The following is a 27,758-nucleotide window of genomic DNA, read 5'->3' as shown; positions in this document are numbered from 1 at the left end:
ATAGCAAAACGAAAGAGTTCAGAGCCAGCCTTAGCTAAAGCGAGGCACTAAACAACTCAGTGAGACCCTATCTCTAAATAAAATACAAAATAGGGCCAGGGTATTGCTTAGTGGTAACTAAACTCACTCAGTAGTAACTAAAGTGAGAAACATTATTACATTTTTAGTTAGCCTAAGACCCTCTTAGACTTGATTCTTCTCCCTGCTTAACACAGACCTCTAAATAAAATACAAAATAGTACCAGAGTGTTGCTTAGTGGCCCTGAATTCAATCCATGGTACACCCTCCCCCATCAAAAAAATAAGTTATTTATCTTTCATTTAGCTGACCTTTGTTGGGGGAACTCACACTTTGTGGATGGCTCCTATGCTTCTGTACATTAATAAATTTTGTATGTTTTTTTTTTCCTGTTAATCTATTGCCAGTTTGTTTGATAGACTAAAATTATTAAACCTTCAGGGGAAGGTTGAAACTTTCCTACAGTATCCATTCAATATTTAATAAAAATCTTTAAAAATGATCTTTAAAAATGGAATAGGATGATCCTAAACTTTAGCAATATGAACCAAGGTAGAGATATTTTGGGAAAAACAGTTCAAATGTTGAGAGAGAGAGATAATTTTATATATATATATATATATATATATATATATATATATATTTTTTTTTTTTTTTAGTTTTCGGCAGACACAACATCTTTGTTTTGTATGTGGTGCTGAGGATCGAACCCGGGCTGCACGCATGCCAGGTGAGCGCGTTACCGCTTGAGCCACATCTCCAGCCTATTTTGTGTACATTTTGATGAATGCTTTTCTGTACCTGATATATCTATGAAGTCAAGCCTGTAAGTTTCTTTGGTCAGTGTTACTATTAACTACAAAGCTCTAGTGACCATGGCTGGCATTATGTCTCCCCTCAGAACTGAGCTTCTGTGCCAGGCATGGTAGCATACACCTGTAATTCCAGCTACTCAAGAACCTCAGACAGGGGCTGAAGTTATAGCTTAGTTGATAGAGTGCTTGCCTTGCATACACAAAGTCCTGGGTTCAATTCCTAGCATCACAAAAACAAAAAACAAAAAACAAAATAAACAAACAAAAGAACCTCAGACAGGAGGATTCCAAGTTCAAGGCCGGTCTCGGCAACTTAAGTGAGATCCTGTCTCAAAATAAAAAAACAGAAAGGGCTGGGCAAATAGCTCAGCAGTAGAGTGTCTCTGGATTCAATCACTACTACCATAACAATAAAACAAAAACAAAAACTTAGTTTCTGCCCTTTGCACACTAGAAAGGACAGAAATAAGGGGCTGGGGTTGTGGCTCAGCAGTAGAGCGCTTACCTCGCACATGCGAGGTACTGGGTTAGATCCTCAGCACCCCATACAAATAAATAAATAAAATAAAGGTATTGTGTCCAACTACAACTAAAAAAAAAAAAAAAAAAAAAAAGAAGAAGAAAGAAGAAAGAAAAGACAGAAATGATGAAAGCTTGTAAAAGTTTCTGTATAAATATAAAACTAAAAAGTTTCTGTATAAATATAAGACTAAAAAGTTTCTGTATAAATATAAAAGAATATTCAACCAACATTCTTTCTTTAAAACATAAGTTATCTAAATATGATCCTTCCCCCAAATTTAATAATTCAGGTTGAGAACTTCTAAAGTAAGTATTTGCTATTGTCACTGTTATGGGTTAATCTCAATGACATGAATATAAAATTTAAATAAAAAATTAATTTTACTAATTTAACCTTTCATGAGAAAGGTAGAATAAACAGCATACTAATGTACATATAGCATTTTGAATGCATTTATGGTACTAGTTTGAGAAGTGCACTAATTCTGGTCCTGAAAACCTATCTTGATTTTCTAAATCTCTGCAAATAAACAGGACAATATATAACATTTAGGGATTTAAATTAAACCCTTAAAACAAATGACTTCATCTACTTGGGTCCAAACATAGTCTATTCCCAAAGATTCAGAATTGGCACTTATTCGGACTTTCATAAATCCTTTTCCATATTGATGATTATAATATTTATTATAAGTTGCTACACTAGACAGTTTTATACATTCATCTATCTATCAATTCATAAGTATATACTGAGTGAAATGCTGTGTATATTGCAGAATGCAAGGGCCTGGGAAAGATACCAAAGACACTATTCCCTAAATTATAGCCATCCTGTGGACAAGGACAAAGACTACGCAAGTCATTCACACTACAAAGCAGCGTACTCAAATGAATGTAAGACACCAAAGTCAGAGAAGGGGAACGTCAATGCTACCAAGGTGGTTAGTACAACTTCATGGAAAGTTTGAATTTGAAGAAGCAGCAGTATTTAGGAGTATAAAAGGACAAAAGGAAAGCATTTCAATCCAGCAAATAAATAAAGATTTAGAATCAGAAATGATCACATTATATTGCAAAGGCAAGGAGTTAGGTAGACTTGGAAGGAGGAAAAAACTGGGACATTCTAGCTGGTGAGTGAGGGTGGCACGAACTTGTGGCTTAGCTAAAAAACAAGGAGTGTGGATGACAAAGTAATGGGAGTTTCTAAGAGGTCTGCAGCGGGATGCACTCGGTGCTTCAGAAAAATAGCATGGAGAAGCAGGGAAGTCCTAAGGGATGCAGGAAACAGCTGAAGGAGGTTTACTGGAGTCTAGGTGATCAGAAGCACCAAAGGGGAGGAGGTGGCAGAGGTGTGAGAGAGAGAGAACAGACTACTGATAACCATCTTGCCAGGCTCAACATTCTCTCCCTCTCTCACTAGATCTTTAACATTCTTGCTAATGTTCCTTTAAACACTGATCTCAAAAATGCCTTTCTAATGCTTATTATGTGCCACTGTGTTCTGATTAATCTGCCTTAAAGAGCAGGTCTGATCTTAACCACTATTCAAAAACAAAAACAAAATCCCACAGACTTAGTGGTTCCCCACGGCTGTACCAAAATATGTAGGAACCTTTTCCTTGCCAATGAGGACTGTTTGCAACAGGCCTGCGACTTGCCTTTTCAGAGGTTAACATCCTAGTCATCCATCTACCACTGAACCCTTGACAGAGAGCTGCTGTATACATGTCAGGGTCCCAGCCCTGAGAAGCCCCGGTTCTGGTTCCACATCTTGCTCAGGATAGCACATTGCACAACCTGGCGGAATTTTCACATCTCTCTAGACTTCCTGATCCAATTAACAACCCCCACCCCCAGCACCGTGCTTATCTTTTTTTTTTTTTTGGGGGGGGGGCAGCCCTTCATTTCACATAGTACAATATAGTATCTAATGTCCTTCTAATTTTAGACTCACTGAAGGCAGGTACTGTCTTTTTTTGTTGTTTGTGTGTGGTATTGAGGATTGAAGCCAGGGCGGGGGGCTCTACCGCCACCAAGCTCCAATTCCAGCCCTTTTTAAAAATTTTTTGAGAAAGGGTCTCTCCAAGTGGCCAAGATTTGCCTCGAGCTTTTGATCCTCAGCCTCCCAGGTAGCAGACATTAAACGTGTGCCACTGAACCTGACTCAGGTACTGTAGCTTAATAACTTTCACTCAAGAGGTACATACATAAGTAAATTGTCTATGGGGGATAAAACAGAAGGAAGATAGTCCAGTGTTTTCTGATTTCTTATTGTTTAAAATATGGTACCTGAGTTTGCTTGGTGGTTTCAACCCCCCGGTGGAGGCGCTCAGCAGTCTGGTACTCCCGAAGCCCAGGGAGGGGGGTCTGCTCAGTGATTCCAATGAGGGACTCTTTCTGAGGTAAGGGTCTGGCTTCAGGTCCTCAGCTCTTCCCTTCAGAAGATCTGTGTGAACAACAACATTATCACCTCTATTTGAAGAGGAGAAATCTGACAGGTCATCATACTTTTATTCTCTTTTTTTTTGCGGGGGTGTACTGGGGATTGAACTCAGGGGCACTCGACCATCCTATTTTGTATTATTTAGAGACAGGGTCTCACTGAGTTGCTCAGCACCTCGCCATTGCTGAGGCTGGCTTTGAACTCGTAATCCTCAGCCTCCCGAGCTGCTGGGATTACAGGTTTGAGCCACTGTGCCCAGCATCATACTTATTCTTAAGTACAATTCTTATTTTATTCTCAAGTACAAATATACAAACACACACACACACACATATATATATATACACATACCCATGCAATTTTCTCTCCTGAAGTAACAAAAATACAAACAGGGACATGGTATTTGCTAATGATGCTTTAGGCAGTACCAACTACATAAACTACAGGACCTAGATGCCAAATTAGCCTCTGGGCAAAAAATGATTATTAATTTAAAAATGACTTTATCAGAGCATTTAAGCAAAGTATGGGCCTTCTAACAGGCTGTGCAACTACTCAGTTTGGATGCCGTGACCCTGTCCCTGTCCCCAAAGAATGTATTTTATTTTATTTGGTAGGCACCAGAAAGAATGAGCTGGCAGGAAAATGCCTCATGATTATCAGCTCACAGTCAACAGCAGAGAAAAATCTTGAGGACTAAGAATGATAACTTATAATTTTATAAGAAAAAAGTTATTGTAATCACAAGGTCTGGTTTACCAAAAATTTAGCAAAAATCATCCTTTTAAACGTTCCAAATACTGTCATATTAGTCTGGGTCAAAACAGGTCCTCAAATGGGCTGAATCCACCAAATAATCCTTAAAGCACCATAAAAGTAGAGAACAGGAGAAAAATGTTGAGAATGATTTATATTGATAGAGGAAATGAGCTCAGAGAATCAAGTTCAAAGCTACAGGACAGGCCAGTGAGCAGGCTGAGCCCTGTGGTTGCTTCCTGTGGACCTACATATAGTTATAGAAGAAAACAATACTTCTACAGCTAATAGCCATCAATTATGGGTAGTGAAGTTGGGAGTGAGGCTAATTAGCTCTAAATACCCGAGAAAAATAGTGTTTGCATCACTAAAGAGAACAACAAAAACAGCACATTAATCCCTGTTTCTGTAGCTTCTGATGACCTCAATGTTGACAAGCAATTTCTGGAAATGACTAAAAGAAAACAGTTTTCACTGTGTAATCCTTTCTTTATTATAGTAAATAATATTCCCATAGACAGGTGCCTGGTGGTGGATGAGGTGGGGAGGGTTGCCAATGAGCTATTTACTCCCAGAAATAGTTGTGGTCTCAAGTTCAATATTTATCTTGTCAATCAAAAGGATGGTTTCTCTAGACCAATAGGAAACTTTGAAGCTGGTGGGACATAGAAAAGAGGATACATATACTATTGTTCAAAGCTCTCCTACCAAGTATATTTAAAAATGGTTAAGATGGTGAATTTTATGTTATGCATCTTTTACTACAATTTTCGAAAAAGCAAACCAAACACTATGCATATAATTAAATTATTCCCTATTTTATGTTATATAATAAGTTATGCAGTTTTGAAAATCAGGCAGGTTTTCAATCTTCTGTTTTGGCTCTCTCCCTCCCATGGGGCTCAAACTTTAAGGTGAGGCTAATACTCTTTTACCATTTTGAAAATTCTGTGACTCTAAAAATGATACTAAGTCAACTGTGCTTATGCTCTATACGCCGAAGAACAAAAGTTTGATGACAGCATATCTGTTCACAATATAGCTTACTAAGTATGTTAAGCCCATTATTGAGAGCTATTGCTCAGGGGGGAAAAAAAAGATTCTTTTCAAAATATTACTGCTTATTCACAGTGCACCTGGCCACCCAAAAGCTCTGATGGAAATGTAAAATGATATTAATGTTGTTTTCATGCCTGCTAACAGAGCATCCACTCTGCAGCCATGGATCAAGGAGTAATTTCAAATCTTATTATTTGAACAATACATTTCATAAGGCTATAACTGCCATAGGTGATGATTTTAACAGTAAGAAGTGGATTATACACAGTGATATCTTTTTTTTTTTTTTGGTGTTGCTGGGGTTTGAACCAGGGCCTTGTGCATGTGAGGCAAGCACTCTACCAACTGAGCTATATCCCCAGCTGGACAGTGATATTTTAAGAGGCATATTTTAAGAATTGTGGAAACCACAGGCAAATTCAAAATAAGATAGATTTTAAAATTTTATTTGTTTATTTACTTATTTTAAAGAGTAGAAGAGGGACTGGGATTGTAGCTCAGTGGTATATCACTTGCAGTGCATGCATAAGGTACTAGGTTCGAATTTCAGCACCAAAAAAATAAATAAATGAAGATATTGCATCCATCTACAACTAAAAATAATTTTTTAAAAATAGAAGATATTCTTTTGAGAATCAGTGTACATATCTTTGCAGACGTATATAAACGTACGTATGTACATATACATATATATGTAATAGAAAACAACAACCAAGTTTGGCATTTCTCTTTAGGTCCACGCATGCTGAGACACCCTTTTGTCTCAGGGCCGCACAACTGGATATAACATCCACAAATGTCTACATGCAGTGCTGGAAATCAGTTGAAAAAACTGATACCGATTATTTTCCTACATTCAGTTTCATGAAAAGTCAAGCAGAAAAGTCAGCCTCACAAAAAAGTAGGTCAAAAGAACTTCATGTTTAAGGTAATTTACCTGAGAGCGGAAGGTCTGGAAGATCTAAGCGCTGAGTCACACCTTTGTTGGCTGGCCTCAAGCTGCTGTAAGTCGAATGCCTCTATCAAAACAAAAGGGCACAACAGCACAGGTGAGCTTGTGACATAACAAGCTCAACAGTAACAGGGCTGGGGGTGTGGCTAGGTGGTAGAGGACTTTCCTAGCATGCATGAGGCACTGGGTTTGATCCTAAGCACTACATAAAAAATAAAATAAAAATATTGTGTCTACCTATAATTAAAAAAGTATTAAAAAACCCACAATACATCAAGATGACTTATAAATAGGAAAAAGATCAATAACTCAAAAGAAAAACAGATAAAGCATATGTGATCACACACATTCAAAAGATACAAAATGGAGCTGGGGCTGGGCCTCAGTGGTACAGCACTTGCCTCACAAGTGTGAGGCACTGGGTTCGATCCTCAGCACCACATAAAATACAAATTAATACACATTAGATTGGATAGAGAGAAAGGATGGGAGAGGAGGGGAGTAGTAGGGAGGATAGGAAGGGTAGCAGAATAGAACACACAATATGATTGATGTATGTACATTCCATGTATGTATTATATGTCAAAATACATTCTGCTGTCATGTATGACTAAAAAAAATTAAAAATAAATTAATAAACAAAAATATGTGTGTCCATCTCAACTAAAAAAATATTTTAAGAGATACAAAATGACCTATAAATATATGAAGTGCTCAACCTTACCAATAAACAAAGTAAAGTAAGATAACACAGTTCATTTACTCAAATCCTCAAAATGTATAAAGGGTGTCAAAATTCTGGGAAAATAGCACTTTATATAATGTGAGTGAAGTGCAAATTTCAAGGTAATATATCAAAATTTCCATGTGCCAAGAAAGAGCAAATCCATTTCCTTTTCTAGTAATTCATTCTCTATTACTCGGAACAAATTTGGGTCTCAGAATTGGCTCACTGAACTTCATTCTAGTCCCTTTGTAGGGTGACTCACTGAATTACATGAGACTGAAAAGCTAAAGGGTATATTTTTCAAACTCCCGCAAAGTTTGGTTCACCCAGTGATCTACCTAGCTTTTGTCAAACAGGCCCATTCTCAGAAGACCTGAAAGGGGCAAGGGAGGGTAAATGTGCCCTTCTGCGGCTTTTGCTGGCAATCATGGCTTGGAGGCATACTGCCTGTCTCTGGCAGGGATGGAGGTTCTGGTGTGTGATCCCATAACTTCATGGTATTATGAAGGAGGGGGTAGAGCTTGTGTTCTGGTGGCATGAACTGCACCTGCAGCAGTATGGTCCTGAAGCTGGCCCCAGATCCTGGCAAAAGTGGGGATCCTAGGCCAGCACTTAGTGAAAGAATTCCTGATTCTGGCAGAAATAAAAGATTCTTTTTTTTAAAGTTATTTTTGTCTTGTTACTCGACACTAAACCCAGGGATACTTAAGCATGGAACCACATCCCTTTTTAATTTTTACTTTGAGATAGGACCTTGCTAAGTTGCTGAGGCTGGCTTTGTGATCCTCCTGCTTCTCCCTAGTCATCAGAATTTCAGGCATGCACCACTATACCCAGCTGCAGAAGATTCTTTGATGGGCCAACTTGAGATGTTTTGAGAACCTTTCCTAGAAGCTCAGAGAGACTAGAACCTTCTCCTCCAGTCCTTTCAGTATCAAAACCCCTGAATCACTCTAGCTTAACTAGCAAAAGTGATTTCTGATATTTGCAAATGAATGAATCCTAATACACTCTTACATAAAAATAGTTCCTTAGGAGGTCAAAAATTTGTACAAGGACCTTCACTGTACTGCTTTTATAATAAGGTAAGTCCAAAACAATCTAACATCCACCTGAAGGATATGGTTACCTACATGTCCTCCCACCCCACCCTAAACTCCTCCCATTACTTGGCCCTGCCTGCCAAGAGGGCCTTCCAAAAGTAACTAGCTCCTCCAATGATCTGGCTCTGCTTAGGCCCCCAAACTCTCGCAGTGGCCCACTGCCATTTTCCCCCCAAAAATGTGCCCCTCCAGTGCTGAATGAAGCATTGCCAGTCCATGGGGTCTTCTCCCTTTTTTTTTTTTTTTTTTTGTTTTTGTATTCTCTTTCATGTGCTTTCATCATCAATAGAAGAGTAGCTAAATAAACCACTGCATGTAATGTAGCTTTAAAAAGGATGAATTATTTCTCCATATATTGACATATAAAAACATATTCCTTCATTTGTTGAATAAATATTTATTGGGTTTTTACTGTGATATGACTATTATGCTAGTCATTGTTCTAAACAAGGGACCTAATAGCAAGCAAAGTCTCAAAAATCCCTGTCCTTATCAAAACCAGCCTCAGCAACTTAGTGAGGCCTTAAGCAATTCAGGGAGACTCTGTCTCTAAATAAGGTTAAAAAAAAAAAAAGTTGGGGAGGGGCTGGGCTGTAGCTCAGTGGCAGAACACTTGCCTTAGCACCACCTAAAAATAAAAACCAAACATAATAAAGGCAAGCTATTCATCTATACAACTACCAAAAAAAAAAAAAAAAAGGCAGGGGAGCTGGGGATGTGGCTCAGTGATTAAGTGCCCTCTGGGTTCAATCCCCAGTAAGGGAAAAAAAAAAAAAAATCCTGTCCTCACAGAACCTATGCTCCACATTAAAGGGAAATGAGTGTTAGAATACTACGTAATCCCATTTGTAAAGCGAACACACTTGTCTTCTCCCCACATCCCACAGAGATATATGTAAATAAGAACATCTAGGATACACAACATGCCATAAACAATGGTGGTTTGGGACCTTTAATACCTGCATGGGAGAGACAGCAGCTGCTGGAGTGGTCCTTACTGGTATTCCACTTAGGGGACTTCTGGGGGTCTTATGGACAGAAATATTCTGTCCAGTTCCACCTACAAAGAAAAGAGATTGAAACATACATGTTTGTTCCAGATCAAAAATCACAAATAATAGTTCTCAATTTGTTGTTACTTTTTTGGTGACTTCAATATTCCATGATGTTCAGTGCATTATCCTTTTCTCTAGAGTGAATTGGGGAAATGTGAGGGGAAAAGCTAATCAAGTGGGAGTTGGTCTTGGATATAGGATAAATGAGGAAAAAGAAAATGTCTATATAATAAGGTTCCTCTAGGAGGAAAAGAACAGGAAAGCCCATACACAAATCATTAACTGTTGATTCATTTCTTACCTGTGTCTGACTCACAGTGAATATCAATGGTCTTATTCAAACACAGGAACAGAAACTACACCTGGAGGCTGACTGGTGGAAATGTTAATAAGCATTATCAGGGCCTATTTAAAATGTAAAAGACCTTGAGGCTCACTTGGGGAAAGCTGCAGTGGTCTGGAGACAACTCTTTGGTTCCCAGATGTGGGAAAACTGAAAGGTGGGGATAAACCCAGATGGATGTTATTGGAAGACAATAGCCTTCGTGCTGTTTTCACATAGATTTTGCTCTATGCTCTACCCAGAACCATATATAAGCTCCTAAATTAGCACACCAAAATGGGTTTTTCTGCTAACAGGTCCCTTCATGCATGGTGGGAGTTTTATTTCTTCTCTATAAATACTGCTCTGTTTATTCTTCCCATCTATGATTGTCTATGGATTTTATTCTTAAAAATTTACGAGACAAGAACCCAGAGAAAACTGGTGAAGTGGGGAATCTAGTCTCATCTCAAAACTCCAGTTTCAATAGGCTTTCCTATCTTTGAATATGTATAGCCTAACATGTGAGGCCAGTTTAGCTGCAAACTATTTCAGCAGAGACAATCAAGTACATCCTAGGATTAGTTATTCCAAGCCTCCAATACAATGCATATTTGTTATAGTCAGGGAAGAAAGATCATTTCTGAGGAGAGATGCACATTCTGTTTCTTCAATTTAATGAACTCTGTATATTACATACATATGGTATGAATGTGTATTTTTTCTCATATACATAAGTAAAGCCAGAATTAGGCAGTCAGTATAGATAGGTAAATCGAGTCAGATCAATCAAGGAGGCCAATTTTGAGTGAGTCAGGAAAGTTGGAGCTTGTCCTCTGAGGGATTGAAAAGTTAATTCCTCCAGAGCCCTTCCTCCATCCTTACCAAGAACCTGCTCCTGCTCCAACCTGTTGCCAAGGTAACCAGTCCTAGGAATTGTCCCTCCCTACAGGGAGCTATAAAGTTGTTAATTAATGTGTCAGGAGCTGCACCATCCTGTCCTTCCCCCTTAGGCCCACCTGTCTCCCACCTTTTGGCTATCCCACCAAGCACTGGGTGGTTGGGGGGTGGGGCTAGTCACATACATGGGATGGAGAAAGGTAAGGGGAAGAGGGCAGGAGAACAAAGGAAGCAGAATGCCTGGCTTTTTGGGATGCCAGGATGCCAGCTACAGCCCCCTCTCCCTCCCCGGGGAAAAGTTTGTTACCCCTTTGTAAATAAACCCTGTTTTAGATGCTTGCCTCTAATGTTCAAACTTCAACATTTGAGGGAGCAGAACCCATCACCGGTAACTGGCAATATCCTAAGGGTAAGTTTAACTAAAGGGAAATTGTGAATCTGTCAGCCCATTACATTAAAGGTGCAAATGCACCAAGATCAGAAATGACCAAGAAAAAAAAAATCAGCATCAGAACATGCAAGAGGTAGAAAGAAGTCTTAACAGCACACTGCCAGGTAAGAATGGCCAGGGTCCCAACAAAAAGGATGAATGCACAGACGGGATGCCTCATTTACTGGAAGATAAAGCCTCTGGCTGACGATGCTCATTCTCAGGAGATGTGAAGAAGGAAAACAGTAGTGATCTGAATGTAACGGCTACAAGAAGCAGAAAAGGAAGAAGGCGGCTAAGCAGAAATTAAGAGGTTGGGAAGAGGTGTAGAGAAAAGGGAGGCTGTGTTTGTTTTATCTATGAGCTAGACTCTCCGTTTTGGCCTCACTGAGCCTCTGCCGGGCTCCTGCACTCTTCATACAGTGGCTGCCCAAGCCATGACCTAGAAAGAGCCCTGGTGGTCATTATGGAGCAGAGATGATGTGTCAAGACATGATTTGAATGTGAAGCTTTGCTTTTGGAAAAAAACTATTAAATACCTGAGCGTCCCAAGTCAAATGACTTGATCAGTGACTTAACAGTCGTCGCAGACTCTGCAGGTGCTGGAGCTGTTCTGGTGACGTAGACGCCATGCCACCGTCCAGCAGCATCGACCTCTGAGGGCTCAGATTCTTCATTCACAGCTCTGCATGGTAAAGAGCATATTACGTTGAAAAGGTGGAGGATGTCCCCATGGGGAAAAGACAACGGATGGAAATAGAACAATACAGAGAAAATGCACAAAGCTGGAAGGAGGATTATAAATTTAAAATGCTGTTTCCTGGATCAGCTTTGCATCTTTAGGAAATAACATACTACTCTCAATTTTTCAGAAAGAGGTGTTCTCTAGGAAATGGTCAGAAATAATGTTTATATGTAGAGTGACTTGATGGTACCTCTAAATAAATGAGTTTACTCTGCAAATGATGAAAAAATACAAATGTTTATTTAAACATTTAGCTTCCTATCAATGGCAGATGCTGATAAGCTTGTGGACATTTGTTCCAAACCCAAGGTAGCATACTCAGAGGTTGGAAAGATGAAATTTTGGGACTCTCCTGCAGCTAAGATTTCAGGTTCCACCAATCAGAAACACTTGAGCAAGATCTGGAGTGAGACCTGAACTCAGGGAGAGAGGCAGGGCATGGGGCATTCACTATGGTGATACAGACTGTAACAGAGACAAGTTGCTTCTAGTATTGGCAATGGTGGTTGTAGCTTTCCAACTGGGCAGGCAGCCTCTCAATTTTAAGGCTCCCCAACATGGTGGAGACATAAGGGACTTTGGAAACTCATCCTGGAAGCTTAGCTGGGAGTCTTGTTTCTTTCTTTTTTTTTTTTTTTTAAGAGAGAGTGAGAGAGGGGGGAGAGAGAGAGAGAGAGAGAGAGAGAGAGAGAGAGAGAGAGAGAGAGAGAGAATTTTAATATTTATTTTTCAATTCTCGGCGGACACAACATCTTTGTTGGTATGTGGTGCTGAGGATCGAACCCGGGCCGCACGCATGCCAGGCGAGCGCGCTACCGCTTGAGCCACATCCCCAGCCCCGGGAGTCTTGTTTCTTTAGCCCTCCCAACAACTCTGCAAGCCACTTAATATCTTTTTGCCTAAGCCAACTAAAGTGCAATACATTATATACAACAGAATCCTGCTTCATATATCCTGTTGACCCTCTAAATTCTGTGTGCTATTAATCTTCTACTCTCACCAGAATTTTTTTTTCTCCTTCTTTTTTTTTCTTTTTGGTGTTGGAGATTGGACCCAGGGACACTTAACCACTAAGTCACATTTTCAGCCTTTTAAAAAAATTTTTTATTTTGAGATAGGGTCTTGCTAAGTTACCCAGGACCTCAATAAGTTGCTGAGCCCGGCTTTGAATTTGCAATCCTTCTGCCTTAGCCTCCTGAGCCCCTGGAATTACAAGGGTGCATCACTGTGTCTGGCCACCTAAATTTTCTGGTAGGTTCTTGGTGTGGTTCCTAAATTCCTGTACAGACTCATAGGAGATTCTTTTAAAGACAGAATATGTGATTCTGTCCTCTCATGCATGGCTTCTTCATCTCATGTCATTTAATCTCCTTGTGAATGAGCCAAGACAAGAACTCCCAACCTCCGATTGCTAAATCACTGCTGAAAAAAAAAAAATCATATTGCCACAGCTGTGTTGCAAGATGACTAATTTATGAGAATGGATCAAATAAAATATTTCTGGCAGTATATTTTAATAAGGTCAGTAGAAGTTTAAAATACTTATTTCCTGATCTTTCTGAAAGAAACCTTAATAAGCTTCTGCAATTGAATTTACTCATCCTTAATCCTCTTTGCTTTCTTCTGTTGCTGTGTAATCAACAGAGAAAATTTAAATGAAGCAGTGTTTTAATTTAAAACACTTAAACCACTCTGCCCTACACTCTTGACCTGACTTCCCTTTCTTTTGGGTGAAAACAAAATTAGCAAACTCAAAATTTTTTTGGAAAAAACTATCAGAAATTGTAGGGGGTTTAGTTTTTAAAAAAAATTAAAGGTTTATTGAAAGGTTGTTGTATTTCCTCCTTGTGTTACACAGTATAAAACCAGACGGTGAGCTGGGCACAATGGCACAACCTACAGTCCCAGATACTCAGGAGACTGATGCAGGAGGATCACTTGAGTTCAGGAACTTGAGGCCAGCCTAGGCAACATAGAAGACACCCTGTCTCAAAAAACAAACAAACAGTAGAAAAAGAATAAAATCAGGTTAGGTCTAAGCAGGGGGAAAAAAAAAAACACCTCCTTTTTATCACAAAGATCATCAACAAGATAGGATACCTTCTTACCAGTCCACTTAAATGATTTGCTATCAAAGTACCTCTAAGGAAGATCATTTTCTAAAAATTAATTTTAATTTCACTCCTTGTTAATTAAATAAGAATAAAATGGAGGATCCTACCTTCTGTTGAGGTATTCCTAATTTTCTCTTTGATTCAAAACATCAAATGATAATTAAAAAGACTCACATAGACTTCATAAGAAAACCATAAAGCCCTGCCTTCAGATACCAAAGATGATATTTCAAATGATCAGTCAGTCTTCTTGGCTAGAACAACATCAGTCAGTATGAGGAAGCTAAGCAAATTATGTAAGTAGATTAGAAAAATACCCACTAGATACCCACCATATCATATAACTCTGTGTGTATGTATGTGTGTGTGTGTATCTCACATGTGTGTAGAAGGAATACACAAAACAAAGCCTGAATTGAATAAACATAGAAAACAGTTAAGAATTTATGTATGTATGTATGTATGTATGTATGTATGTATTTATTGATTGATTGATTGGTGCTGGGGATTGAACCCAGGGCCTTGGGCTTGCAAGACAAGCACTCTACCAACTGAGCTATCCCCCCAGCCCCTATTGGTTTTATTAGTACAGTCAAACATCCATTATCTAAGAATCTGAGATATAAATTATCTAAAATCTAAGACTTTTGAGCACTGACATAAAGCCAGAAGTGGAAATTCCACACAACCCCACAGGACAAGTATAGGTAAAGCACACATGCACTAAAAATATTGTATAAAATTACCTTCAGGCTATGTGTATAAGATGTATATGAAATATCAGTGAATTTCGGGTAAAGACTTGGTCCCTTCCCAAAATACCTAATTATGTATATGCAAATATTTAAAACGTGAAAAAAATCTGAAATTTGAAACACTTCTGGTCCCAAGAATTTCAGCTAAGAGGTACTCAGCTTGAACTTTATTTTTAAATAAACCCCCAAATTCCCTATACCAGATTGTTTTTGAATTGTTAGAACCCAGCAACAAATGAAGTATTACATTTCCTCTGTTTTTAAATAGAGGGCTGGGGACTTAGCTCAGTTGGTAGAGTGCTTGCCTTGCATGCACAAGGCCCTGGGTTCAATCCCAGCACTTCAAAAAAAAAAAAAGAGGGGGCTGTGCTTATAGTAGCTCAGTGGTAGAGCTGCTTGCCTAACATGTGTAAGGTACTGGATTCTATCCTCAGTGCACATCAAAATAAATTAATAAAATGAAGATATTATTTTAAAAAATAAGAATTCTGCATCCCACAAAGAATATTAAGAAACATTTAATGCATGTAGCCAGGTGTATATCAGCAAATGCATTAAATAAAAGAAAAATTGTAAGATACCACTATCAGGTACATATTTGTTCAATAGTAGTTATTGCCTCTAAGACCGAGTTTAGGTTCTAAGGTCAACCTGAAAATAAAAATCACACATGTAAATCAAATATGCCTTGAAAATCTCTTCTCACCCAAAAGTACAACTTAGATTATTTTGTAAATATGACTACATACAAACATATCTTTCAGTAATTCTAACATATAGGTTCCCCTACCACTACTAACAGAAATTAATTTTTTGTATTTTGTGTTAAGGAGACACTTTAAAACAACAGAAATAAAGAATGTCTTCTATCTGCTCCCTGTGTATAAAACAATATCATTATAATTTAGCAAAATAAGTGTATATAACTCCTCTGTATATGCTAGAAAGTATACCATATATCTTTAAAACATTATTGATATTAATTTTCTATAAAATTCCATACTATTATACCTTACTTTAGAAGGAAAAGTTTGACAGAGGTCCCATGGCTCTTAAGTAGGGAATCTGAAATGCAAATCCAGCTCCACTGGTTATGCTTTTGTCAAATTTTCCTTAATGCCTGAATGTTCCATGGAGGCACACAAAGGTTCTAAAGTTTCTTCTTAAAATTTATTTTAAATATATTTAAGAAAAGGTTAAATATCTTAAATATATTTAAAAATTACATTTATTTAAATATATTTTAAAAAATGATGGTCAATATTTATTTCAGTAAATAAATCCTATTTTATGCAAGAATTTGCTTGTAGGAGCTGGTAACAAATAATCTGAATATGACAAACAGAAGTCAGATACTTTCAGATACTTTGGCACATGAACCCACCACGCGCATACCCATCAGCCACAGTGAGACGCATGTCTGCCACTCACAGAGTGGAAGTCTACCTTACATGCCTTAGTTTTTATATGTGTGTGCATGCGCATATATGTCTATAGTTATTTTTTTCTCTAAAAATTTCATTTAATCTCTCCAATTCATTTCTTTCCTTGTTTGGTTGTAGAACAGAGTCTTCAAATGACACTGATTTTTTTTTTTTTTTAACAGAGAGTGAGAGAGGGGGGAGAGAGAGAGAGAGAGAGAGAATTTTTTAATATTTATTTTTTAGTTCTCGGCGGACACAACATCGTTGTTTGTATGTGGTGCTGAGGATCGAACCCGGGTCGCACGCATGCCAGGCGAGCGCGCTACCGCTTGAGCCACATCCCCAGCCCATTGATTTTCTACAATATTCACTTCATCAAGATGCGACTTGGTGTAGTCTATTTAAATTTAGCATAGGTGAGCTCCTACACAAGACAAGATGATTTTTTTTTCCCCCTGGTGCTGGGGTTGAACCCAGGGCCTACCAAATGAGCTATATCCCCAGCCCTGGCAAGATGATTTTTGAAGTATTCAAAAACCCAAGTAATTCCACTTGGGAGACACCGAATTACACCACTGTTAAATTCACAACTGGCAGATTATTATTTGTTAAAAGGACTGGTCATGCCAAACACATGATTACAATTGCTGTGGCTCCTGGAAACGACCCTGCCCCAGGCCTCTCCTGGTGCCATTCAGGCATACTGCCTTTGACTTCCACTTGCCCATCTAGTTTTTGAACTCAGCCCAGATAATCAAGTTTTGTTCCTTTTATGTCCTGCCTCTGCATTTTGCTCATTCTATGCCTTTGCCTGAAATATACTTTTCTCAAAATACTTTTTTACTGTTTTGCACAAAACAAATCTCCCCCCGCCCCCCCCCCCCCCAATACTGAGGAATGAACCCAGGGCATAATACATGCTAAGCAAGTGCTTTTGCACTGAGTTACAGCCTCGGCTCTATAAAACAAATCTAAAAGAAGTTTGTCACTTTGCTGTGAGACAGAAATTATGAAGTGTTCTCTTAGGTGTCAAACAGTATCTTCTGAACTTTACCTTCCAATTGCAATATTGACATTCAGAACTAGTAAAACAAAGAGGAAAAAAACAGCAATTGGAACACATCTTAATCTCCAAATTTCAACACAGTAAGAGAAATAGTGCAGAATCTTGCATCAGCAATGGAAACTAGATACTACCTACACAATTTTAAGTTTCTGTTACACAGAATAAGTGTGTATGTTGGGGAGAGAAAATACCAAAGGGCTTTCACTAATTTCCTTGCAAAGAAAATGGAGGTATGAGAAAAAACCCATTAGTATCTCCCATCCTCAAAGGCCAGGAATGGAGAGGCACATGATGCCTAGGGAGCATGCAGTATCTTTGCAAAGGATAAGGAGATGAAGACTGGATTGTCTGGAGAAGCTAGAAGTGGGTTATTCCAGGCACAAAGGGCAACAGTAACAAGGGACAAGTCAGGAGAGTCACAGAATGGACCTAATGTGGACAAATGGGCCAAACAATAGCAAACCCAGGAAGTTGGCTCCTTCATTCCAGTTTCTCCAGAGAAAAAACTAGACATAAAGGAATTTCCCCTACTAGACACCTGCTCCCCCTGTAGTCTGAGTTTCAATTTACCCTCCAGCTTAAGAGGCAAAGCAAATGCATCTAAACAGCTTCTGTAGATACAGATCTCAAGCAAATATGGACCCTGACACACTATAATCAATTCAAGCAAGGGTCAGTGATGAGAAAAAAGAATCCCCTAATACAAATATTTGAAAATTAAAATATTCAAAAAGTTCTGACCTACAAAGACATTTCAGTATATAAAATGAGGAGACTTACTTCATTCAAGAGAGAATAGACATTTGTAAATTCATGACAGGAAACAAGGCATTCTTGATAGCATCTACCTTAAAATTTAAAAAAAAATGTGAACGAGATGAAAGATGACAATTTAAAATGAAAGGTTGCGCTTGAGAAACAATATAAGTAAGGTGATAATCCCATTAAAATATCTGAAGCAGAGCTACCTCAAAAGAAAAAGAGGCATATTTGGGAAGTCTCTTTGGATAGAGATGAAATGAACAATGAAAAGTGGAGGTTTTGACTGAGTGGGCGAAGAATGGTTTTGGCAATGAATGATGCTGGCACCACTGGCTATTCACCTGGAGGAAAATAAACCATACCTCACATCAGATTAAATACACAAAGGATGGTCAAGGATCCCTCTGTGTGTGGTGTGTGAGTGTGAGAGAGGCAGTATAAAACAGATGAAGAAAATTGAAAAGTCTATTTGCATAATACTGGGGTAGGAGAAGCCCTAAAAACAATCCTCTCAGAAACAGTAAAGGAAAATACAAACAGACTATATTATATAACAATATAACGGCTGGGGGTGCTTCACTAGCATGTGTGAACTCCTGAATTCAATTGCCAGCATCACAACTAAAATAAGTGAATAAATGGAGATCCTATAAAATATGAAATTTTCCATGATATAGTCAAAAGAGTCATATTACACTGTGATAACTACTAATTTATAAACTGGTAAGAAAAAAAAATAATCAGTTCAGTGAAAAAAACTAGGTAAAAGGGCTAATCAACTGGCAATTTCTAGCAGGGAAAATGCAAATGGTTAGTGAACATATGAAAATATGATCAGGGAAATGCAAAGTGTTAATTATATATATATATATATATATATATATATATATATATATTGCTTCTCCTAATGGCAAAAAATAAAATTGATTTATCCCAGTTGATAAGTCTATGTAGAAGTGGGCATTCTCATCAAGACTAACACCATCACGCAGGCTGGGGCTGGGACTCAGTGGCAAAGTGCTTGCCTAGCATGTGTGAGGCACTGGGTTTGATCCTCAGCACCGCATAAAAGTAAACAAAATAAAGGCATGCTGCCCATACATGGCTACAACATAAATAAATAAATAATTTAAAAAGACTAAAGAAGGTAAATAATCTGGCAATATCTATGAAAATAAAAACATGAATACTCTCTAATGCAGCAATCATATTTTTAGGAACCCATCCTATAAAAAAAAGGTGGTGGTGGGGGCACGGGGCTGGGAGTATATCTCAGTGGTAGAGTGTGTGTTTAGCATGCTTAAGGCCCTGGGTTCAATTCCCAATATCAAAAGTAAATAAGTAAATAAATTAATAAATTAAGATACAACCATATACGGTTATGTTACACCATTATTTGAGGGGGGAAAAAGATTCAAAAATGTAACCTTGGCATCTCAGCATTTGAATATTCTTAGATCCATGTAGAATACCATGCAGCTATTAAAATTACTTAGATTTGCAATACCGCCCAGGACACATCAACTGAAATGTGAAGGTGCATGGTACTGTATAGAATATAATTCCAAATTTATAAAAAATATAAAAATGAGCCCTACTGGTACATTTATATGATATATGAGTAAAGGGAAAGATAAAGAAAAATACACATACTGTTAACACTGATTACCTTATAGGATGAAGACAAAATAAGGAAAAGGATTACTATTTTTCTTCACATATCTCCAGTTCATCATTAGTATTCCCACATATTACTTCATAATTAAGAAAAATCATATTATTATTATTATTATCATTATTTTGGTACTGGAGATTGAGCTCAGGGGTACTCGACTGAGTCACATCCCCAGCCCTATTTTGTATTTTATTTAGAGACAGGGCTGGGGATGTAGCTCGGTTGGTAGAGTGCTTGCCTTGCATGCACAAGGCCCTGGGTTCAATCCCCAGCACCACATTAAAAAAAAAGAAAGAAAGAAGAGGTATTTAGAGACAGGAGACAGGGTCTCACTGAGTTGCTTAGTGTCTTGCTTTTGCTGAGGCTGGCTTTGAACTCTCCATCCTCCTGCCTCAGCCTCCCAAGCTGCTGGGATTACAGTTATGAGCCACCACACCCGGTGAAAAAAATCAAATTATTAAATCATCAATCTAATTGTTTTTAAATTTCAAATAGTTTTAAAATTTCAGTTTAGACTTCAAATTCTATGTATTACTATTTTCTGATACTCTAGAGTTTTGCTTTAAATATTACTTTATGCAAAAATGTTTTCACGTTTCCTTTTTCAAACAATGAAATCATTAAAAGTTACATTCATATTCCATTTCAACCTATTCTCTACAACTTATATTTCAAGTCCAGCTTATTTCTACTTCAAATTGTAGTTACTTTAAAGTTCTGAAACTAGGATCTAGAGATAAGCTCAGTGATAAAGTACTCCCTAGCATGTACAAGGCCCTGGATTTGAGTCACAGCATGGAGGGAAAAAAGTTCTGAAAATATATTAAGGAAAAAAGTTAAAGCAACATAAAGGTCCTGAAGAAACATGATCAATGATTAAAAATCAAACAACAGACTCTTCTAAATAATAACATATTTATTTAGCACTTCATAAACTCTTACATATAAAAATATTCAACAGTACCTGGAGTAAAGATAGATCAAAATATGCATGTGAACACAATTGTGCATTTTAAGTTGAGGTTGCATTTTTCTTATTGTTTTTTTTATTTACTGTTGTTTATATTTGAAAACACCCAGCAAGTAAATTTTAAGTCATTCTAAAAATTCTCAATCTGAGGTAAATATCTCCTAGAATAAAAATTTCAATCCTACTAGACAATTTCAGCAAGTATCTTAATTATTTTTACAGAGAAGACATTAACGTCTCTTCTTTCCCACACAAAACTAAATATTTCTAGTGAATCTGTACTCCCCAGTTTGATTCCCCAAAACATCTTCCTGAGTTTAAAGAGCATTCTTGATCCTAATTTTTCCTTTATTAGATAACAACTCCTATCTTATCCTTAGCATGCATGATGCAGCTAACAACCCTACACTGTATACACTGTAAACGTCTCCTCACATGAGAAGTACAGTAGTAGGCTTTTGCCTGCTGGACTTTGCTGAATCAGGTAAAGATATTTACAAATGTTCTTCCCAACTCTGAATTGTACACTTCTGCATTAAAAAATCTTTTAAGTTTTCATGGTAAGTTTTATTCACAAGTCTTTTGTTGTAAGTTGTCCTTCATTAGTTTTCAGTTAGCACTGTTACTGCATACCTATCTGGTTAACTTCATCTTTTATTATCAACCAAATATCTATTTATGTTTAGCCCAATGAAGATTCTGGAAAATAGACCAAAGCTTAGTGGTAGCTTATTTCAGATGAGGTAATAAAGCGAGACCCCAGCTTGGAAAGGCTGAATCAAGACTTGATAAAAGGGAGCAGAACTTTCTAACTTCTTCAGAATAAGGCATCATGCAGACGGCTTCTTATTTTGCCTTGGGTAGTGTGAATTCTCAGATTATCAGATACTATACCAAAAGGCAGCATAAAAATAAACTCCAAAAGGAGAACCCATACATTCACCAACACTTGGAGTTTGCTACGCAGTTATTCTTTCTGAACACTCCGGTTGCATATAAAATATTTCTTTCAAAGGACTTGTTTTTAAGTTTTTTTCTGAACTTCATTTTACTCTTCCAAAAAGAGAACACTGAATCTTCTGAGGGGGGGACAAAAAGATTATCTTTGATCATGCATGATTTGCTTCCAGAATGTAGGAAAAAAGTAAAGAGACTTGATTGCAATGACTCTGTGGGGAACAATGAATGTACACAAAACAACTGGGTTCTTTATAAAGCAGTAATTTCTCCTCTACAGACTCCCCCTTTCATATAGAAATGGCTGTAGTTTCCAATCATGGCAAGGGCTGGACTGTCTTTCTTCCACCAAATGCTCTGCTAGCTGACAGAGACCATGGAGCTGTGAAGATAGAAATGGAAGGGAAGGCTGGTAAAGGAGTGACGTAAGGCAACGGGGTCTTCGTTTATAACATAAGAATTAACAGCCTATACTGTCCCACAGAGAAAAGCAAATACCCACAATAGGGCCAATAAGCTTTCACTCCCACTATTACAATATTTTTTGGAAGTCAAAGGTTTTCAGACAGAAAAATGTCAAAGACTTCAAAATGCCATTACCAGGCTCCTTCCAGCAGAACTTCTCCAACAAAGAAATATGTTGGAGAAGCAGAGATGTCCAGGGAAACACCTGCCCCACTGTCATTTATAGAGAGGTTCATGCTTACCTCTATTATCAAGGCTAAATATATATATGATATATGTCATATATATATATCACACACATATATATATATATATATATATATATATATATATATCATGTATATATATATTATTATGACAGACTAAAAATCCTAAGGGTTTAAGGGAGTCATATCAAAACGAATCTGTAAAATGGGGATCAGGAACCAGAGAGGCAGATGTAGGCCTTTAGGCTTAGACCAGGACTGGGGATATACGTCAGCAGTACAGCATTTGCCTCGCATGTATGAGGCCCTGGGTTCAATCCTCAGCACAGCCAAAAAAGTAAAAAAAAAAGTACAATTACAGGCTATATATTTAATGTTAAACCTGTAAATTTAAACTATGAAAGAAATATATAAATGAAGAGATCATGCTTCCTGGAGTGAAAGGATACCAAGAGGACTAATTTTTACATTAAGGGTCAAATGAAAGGCCAGTGGTCGTGACAGCTGTAGGAGCTAAGGTGAGGTCTGTTCAGTAATTGCTTAGGAATTCCATGGGAACTGGCCCCCTCTATGAAGGCCAGGGATTTAGATTCACAGACTGCATCTTAGCTCCCAAGAATATATACCTCCAGCTCCCATTCTTCCCCTTCAGCAGTAGCTACAGAACACTTGCTGAGCAGCTGTGAAACATTAGAATGCTAAGAACAATACAGAGGGCAGCACAGGTACACACAAGTGATGTTAGGGCGTGACGTGGAGGTGCACATGCAAGTTACAAGCCAATTCCAGCAGAGTCTGCACAAGACAAGCCACCACACTGCTCACTTCAGCTGGGACAATGTGAGAATCAGTGGGTGGTACGGGCTAAACACATGTGATCTGAGATATTCTATCATGGAAGCAAATGCCCTTAATTAGAAACAAATTCTAAGTGTTTTCAATAACCTCTTTCTTTTTAAGATATCTCCCACAGATGCTTGCTTGGTGTTACATGATAAACACAGTATGAATCGTGTAAGCCATCCTAAAAATAATGGCTTTAACTTTTTTAGAATGAGAAATAAATGCATATGGGTCATTCTCTGCCACTGTTCACGAAGCCCATATCAGGTATTGCATATCAACAATGTCTTTCATTAACAAAGTCTGTGTGTGGCCTATAGAATCATGATGTGTACCCTTTGTATCGGCCAGGCCTCAGAACTCAACTTTTTAGGAAGAAGATCTGATGACCCCACTCCCCCTCATGCTGGGAATCTAACCCAAGGCCTTGCAAATGTAGACAGGCACTCTACCTCTGAGCTATACCCCCAACCCCAGATCTGGTGTTTTAATTTCAGTGAAAGTCTTCATTTTTTTTTGGTACCGGGAGTTGAACTCAGGGGCCCTTGACCACTGAGCCACATCCCCAGCCCTATTTTGTTGCCCAGCGCCTCGCCATTGCTGAGGCTGGCTTTGAACTCAGGATCCTCTTGTCTCAGCCTCCCAAGCCACTGGGATTACAGGTGTGGGCCACCGCACCCGGTTGAAAGTCTTCATTTCAATGCCTTTCTTTTAATTGTTCAAAATGGGAAAAGCCAAGGTTGAGAAAGTTTTTCATTATCCTTTTATTCATTAATTTATATATTCAGTAAAACACAGACTGCTTTCAGGTTTGTTCAAATTTCTGTGACAGAAAAATCAGGCCCACAAGTCACAGCTAAAATTCAGAGATTTTTGAACTGAGGTTCAAAGATTGTACCAAATAAATGGAGTTTATTAGCACTTATTTCTGACTTTCCCACTACGGGAAGGCCAGTTGACCAACCAGTCTCAGAATAGCATGGTTTAAAGGGACCCTGAAACACTATTATATATGATGGAGCTAGGTCTAGGAAGGGGACACTGGTGTAAGAATGTCACCGCCTTAATTTCCCATGAATCTTAACATCAGTTATTCTTACTCTAAAATTAAATAAATAAATAAATAACATCAGCTGGCTGTGGTGACAGGAGTTTGTAGTTCCAGCTACTCAGGAGGCTAAGAAGGGAGGACCCCCTGGATGCACAAGTTGGAGACCAGCCTGGGCAACACAGCAAGACCTCATCTCGAAAAATTGATAAATAAAACAAAAATATCTCTGAAAATGTAACAGGAATGAAGATCTTTAATCAGTTAAATAATATCCCACTTTGTTTTAGTTACTGAGTTCTTGGTAACAATTGCTAATTTGTTTTCCTATCTAGACTCATCATTCATTTGCCCACCTATCAGCCCAGCTCTTAACAATCTCCTTGAATATCAATCTGTTCAAAATGAGAATACGAACCAGTTAACCCCATGTCACAGTCAAGGTGCTTTTCGGGATGCTCTTACCTTCTCTCAGTTGTGCTTGGAGGACCTCATCAGAGGGTGTTCTGCAAGTTCTGTGACTGTGGCTGAGCCAAGAATGACCTTTGAGTTCTTATGAGATGACTGTCGAAGTCAAATTAAGTGTCAAGCACTTATTCAGTCAAGATGGAAACACTAAGTTGCTGCAGGAGCTTTGAGGTATGAGTTAGTTGGTTTCCATTCTTGTCCATGGTAGGTGCAGGAGGTAGCTGAGCCATCAGTGAGTAACTTTGAAATGGTCAGCTGCTATTATTATTATTATTATGTATCAGGGATTGAACCCAGAGGCATTTTACCACTGAGCCATATCCCCAGCAGTTTTTAAAATATTTTATTTAGAGATAGGGTCTCAGCTGAGTTGCTTAGTGCCTCACTACATTGCTGCGGCTGGCTTTGAATTCACAATCCTCCTGCCTCAGTCTCCTGAACTGTCAGGATTACAGGTGCACACCATTGAGCCCGGCAAACAGTCAACTCCTTAAGGGGAGCAGCTTACCAGACAAGTGAAAAATCAGACAAGAAACCATCACCAGCAGTTGTCTGATGTTCTGCTAAATGCAATGACAGGCAAGAAACATTCTGATGCCAATGGTTTCCCGTAATGTGCAATGTTCTGATTGGTGTCAATTCTAAAATTTTGAAAGGTTTTGTGATAAAATTGTGATTTTGTGATTAAATTGCTAGATTTGGAAGATAGGCTTAAGAAAAAAAAAATCATAGGAGCTGGGCATAGTGGCACATGCCTATAATCCCAATGACTCAGGAGACCCTAAGCAACTTAGCAAGACTCTACCTCAAAATAAAAAATCAAAAAGGAAAAAAAAAAATCAAAAAGGGTTAGGGATATGGTTCAGTTGTTCAGCAACCCTGGGTTCAATTCCTGGTACCAAAAAAAAAAGGTGGGTGGGGAGAAAGAAACATTCTGTGTTTAAAAGAAAAAGTAACTTTAAATGTGAAGATGCAGAGTGTATGAAGCCTTGGGCTGTCTGGACACACAGAGATTACCTATTATGTAGAGCTAAAGCCTGTATCTTAGAATCTATGGAAGAAATTCAATATCTCATACAATAACCTATTTAGGAACACCATGAAAACTCAGGGTTTGTCTTTTACCATTTATCTTTAAAATAACATAGATAGGAAGTAACAAAAGCTATGACTTAGTTCTTCTTCCAAAGACGGACATTATGGAAGCAAGACAGATGAAGGCAGACGCAAAAGCAAACTAGAATGACCCTGTAGTCCTTTCAGCAGGGAACGCTGGGAAATCTCCTGCCTTCCTGTAAAATCATGTCTGTGGCTAGAGGGAAGACGGTGACTGGGAAATAATGATTCTGGTTTTTTCAAGACTGAAGTGTGAAACTGGACACATTATTCCTTCTCTAGAGGCCACTTAATAAAAAAAAATCATAAACAAAGGAGCAGGGATTTACTGGAGCAGGTTTTATGATAGAATTTTATGATTCTATGATAGAAATTTATGATAGAACTGAATTCTGAGAAGAAATCCACTCTTTCCAATGTCATGACACTCATGATCACAGAACATCAGACCTCAAGGTGCAGAAACAAGCCAACAAACAACACTTCTGATCCTGGAAAAACAAGATTAGGGTAAACTGTACACATCAAAACTCAGAACCCACTAAATCTGATTTTATAAGACTATATTTTACATTTGAAAGATATCTAAAAACTCAAAAATAGTTTCCTAATATTCAAAGTTAAGGACAGTGACTCCTGATTGGGGAAAGATAACATCTTATTAGTCAAAGTCTAAAATATTGCTTATAATTTTATCTATGTCCCCCTCCCTTTAAATTTTAAATAATAATTAGTTTTAAGCTCACCTTAGGAATACCTTCCTCTTAAACACCTGTTCAATAGGGCCTTTGTGCTAACACATCAGAAGGGGAAGTCATGAATCTGCAAGATCTTTTGTTTTCCACGCTAACTTATCCTTTTTAATAGAGTGGGTTATGTCAGGCCTTATTTGAAATAGCCCATGAGAGCAGTGACTTGAGCCTAGATTTGGAAGGTTCCAAGTAGGGAAGTGGCATGGTTAATGGTAGACTGATCAAAGAAAAGACATCATAGAACCTGGCACAGAGAGACACAAAAGCTTTTGTCTCTATAACACAGCCTCATGCACAGTGATTAAGTGAGAAGCCAAAGCACTGTTCAGGGGCTCATCAGACTCGCGGAGGTGGGGCTCCACCCCATGACCCACCTGCTATGGCCCTGCATGTCCCCCAGCTCCTTTTGTAGCCTGGCGTTCTTCTCTTCCTCTTCCAGCAGCCTCCTCTTAACAGAGCGCAGTTCCTGCTGGGCCTCGCACTTGATGTCATTGGCCACAACCACTGCAGTCTGCAGGTCTGCCTGGAACCGCCTCCATTCTTCTGTCTCCTCCTGAAAATGCCAGAGCCCACACCTGTGAGAAATGCCTGCTGGGGCAAACATGCAGGCAGGGGCCTAGACTCACCATATCAATCACCAAGGAAGAACACAGGGAGGCCCTGCATTCATATTGTCTCCCTACTAAGAAGAGGCACAGATGGATATTCCTTCCTCAAGTCACAGAATTCTCCATCCTAAAACTGAACAATTGATTTAATTTTACTTCCTGCCAACAGGAAGGCTCAAGTTGTTAAAATGTTCGGTGAGAAAGCAGACTTAGAAAGGGCAACTGGTATTTTCCTAATGTTTCCAAACCCTGGGAACCATTTATAGTGAGACAGTGGAGAAGGTTCCCAGTTCACAGCTGTAACCCACACTCACCTTTATCTGCTTTGTCAGGGTCTTCAGCTGCCTTTCCAAGTCTGACTTCTGTTCCTCCAATTTGATCACATTGCCTAGAAGCAAGTGATTGAGACAGGAGTTGAAAAAGTTGTGAGAGAAAGTAAGCAGGAAGCAGAGGGACAGCGCCACAGGTCACAATAAGGCAAATCCATCCCTTCCACTATAAATTCAGTTTTTAGCACCCTGTGGATGGGGAGCTAGCAGCAGAAGGTTCTTCAAAGACAGGGATTGGGATAATTTGGGAAATAAGTAGTGGGTTTTTTTGTTTGTTTGTTTGTATTTTGTTTTTGTTTTTTTTAGGATATACCACCAGAAGTACCACCATGTGGCATTATAAGAGAAGACT

At 38.5% G+C, this 27,758-nt stretch overlaps 1 protein-coding gene across 12 annotated transcripts in view; it reads right to left on the bottom strand.

The window, feature by feature from the left end:
• The window catches only part of SPECC1 (sperm antigen with calponin homology and coiled-coil domains 1), a 280,506-nt gene that overhangs the window by 65,016 nt on the left and 187,732 nt on the right, over positions 1-27,758 (bottom strand). For 11 of the 12 annotated variants that reach the window (XM_081270147.1, XM_081270146.1, XM_081270145.1 and 8 more), the window contains 6 exons: positions 27,392-27,465; positions 26,844-27,022; positions 11,643-11,788; positions 9,356-9,456; positions 6,552-6,633; positions 3,646-3,802 (listed from right to left, as the gene is read on the bottom strand). In XM_081270147.1, coding sequence (XP_081126273.1) covers positions 3,646-3,802; positions 6,552-6,633; positions 9,356-9,456; positions 11,643-11,788; positions 26,844-27,022; positions 27,392-27,465 — 739 coding nt within the window. Of the gene's footprint in view, positions 1-3,645; positions 3,803-6,551; positions 6,634-9,355; positions 9,457-11,642; positions 11,789-20,563; positions 21,954-26,843; positions 27,023-27,391; positions 27,466-27,758 lie in introns of those variants that run through there. The other variant, XM_081270144.1, reaches the window with a different exon arrangement.

The sequence above is a fragment of the Spermophilus citellus genome (assembly GCF_964194105.1).
Source record: "Spermophilus citellus genome assembly, chromosome: 17".
NCBI classification, from domain to species: Eukaryota; Metazoa; Chordata; class Mammalia; order Rodentia; family Sciuridae; genus Spermophilus; species Spermophilus citellus.
The sequence above is the reverse complement of the archived record's forward strand: the minus strand, read 5'-3'. Positions and strand labels throughout refer to the sequence as shown.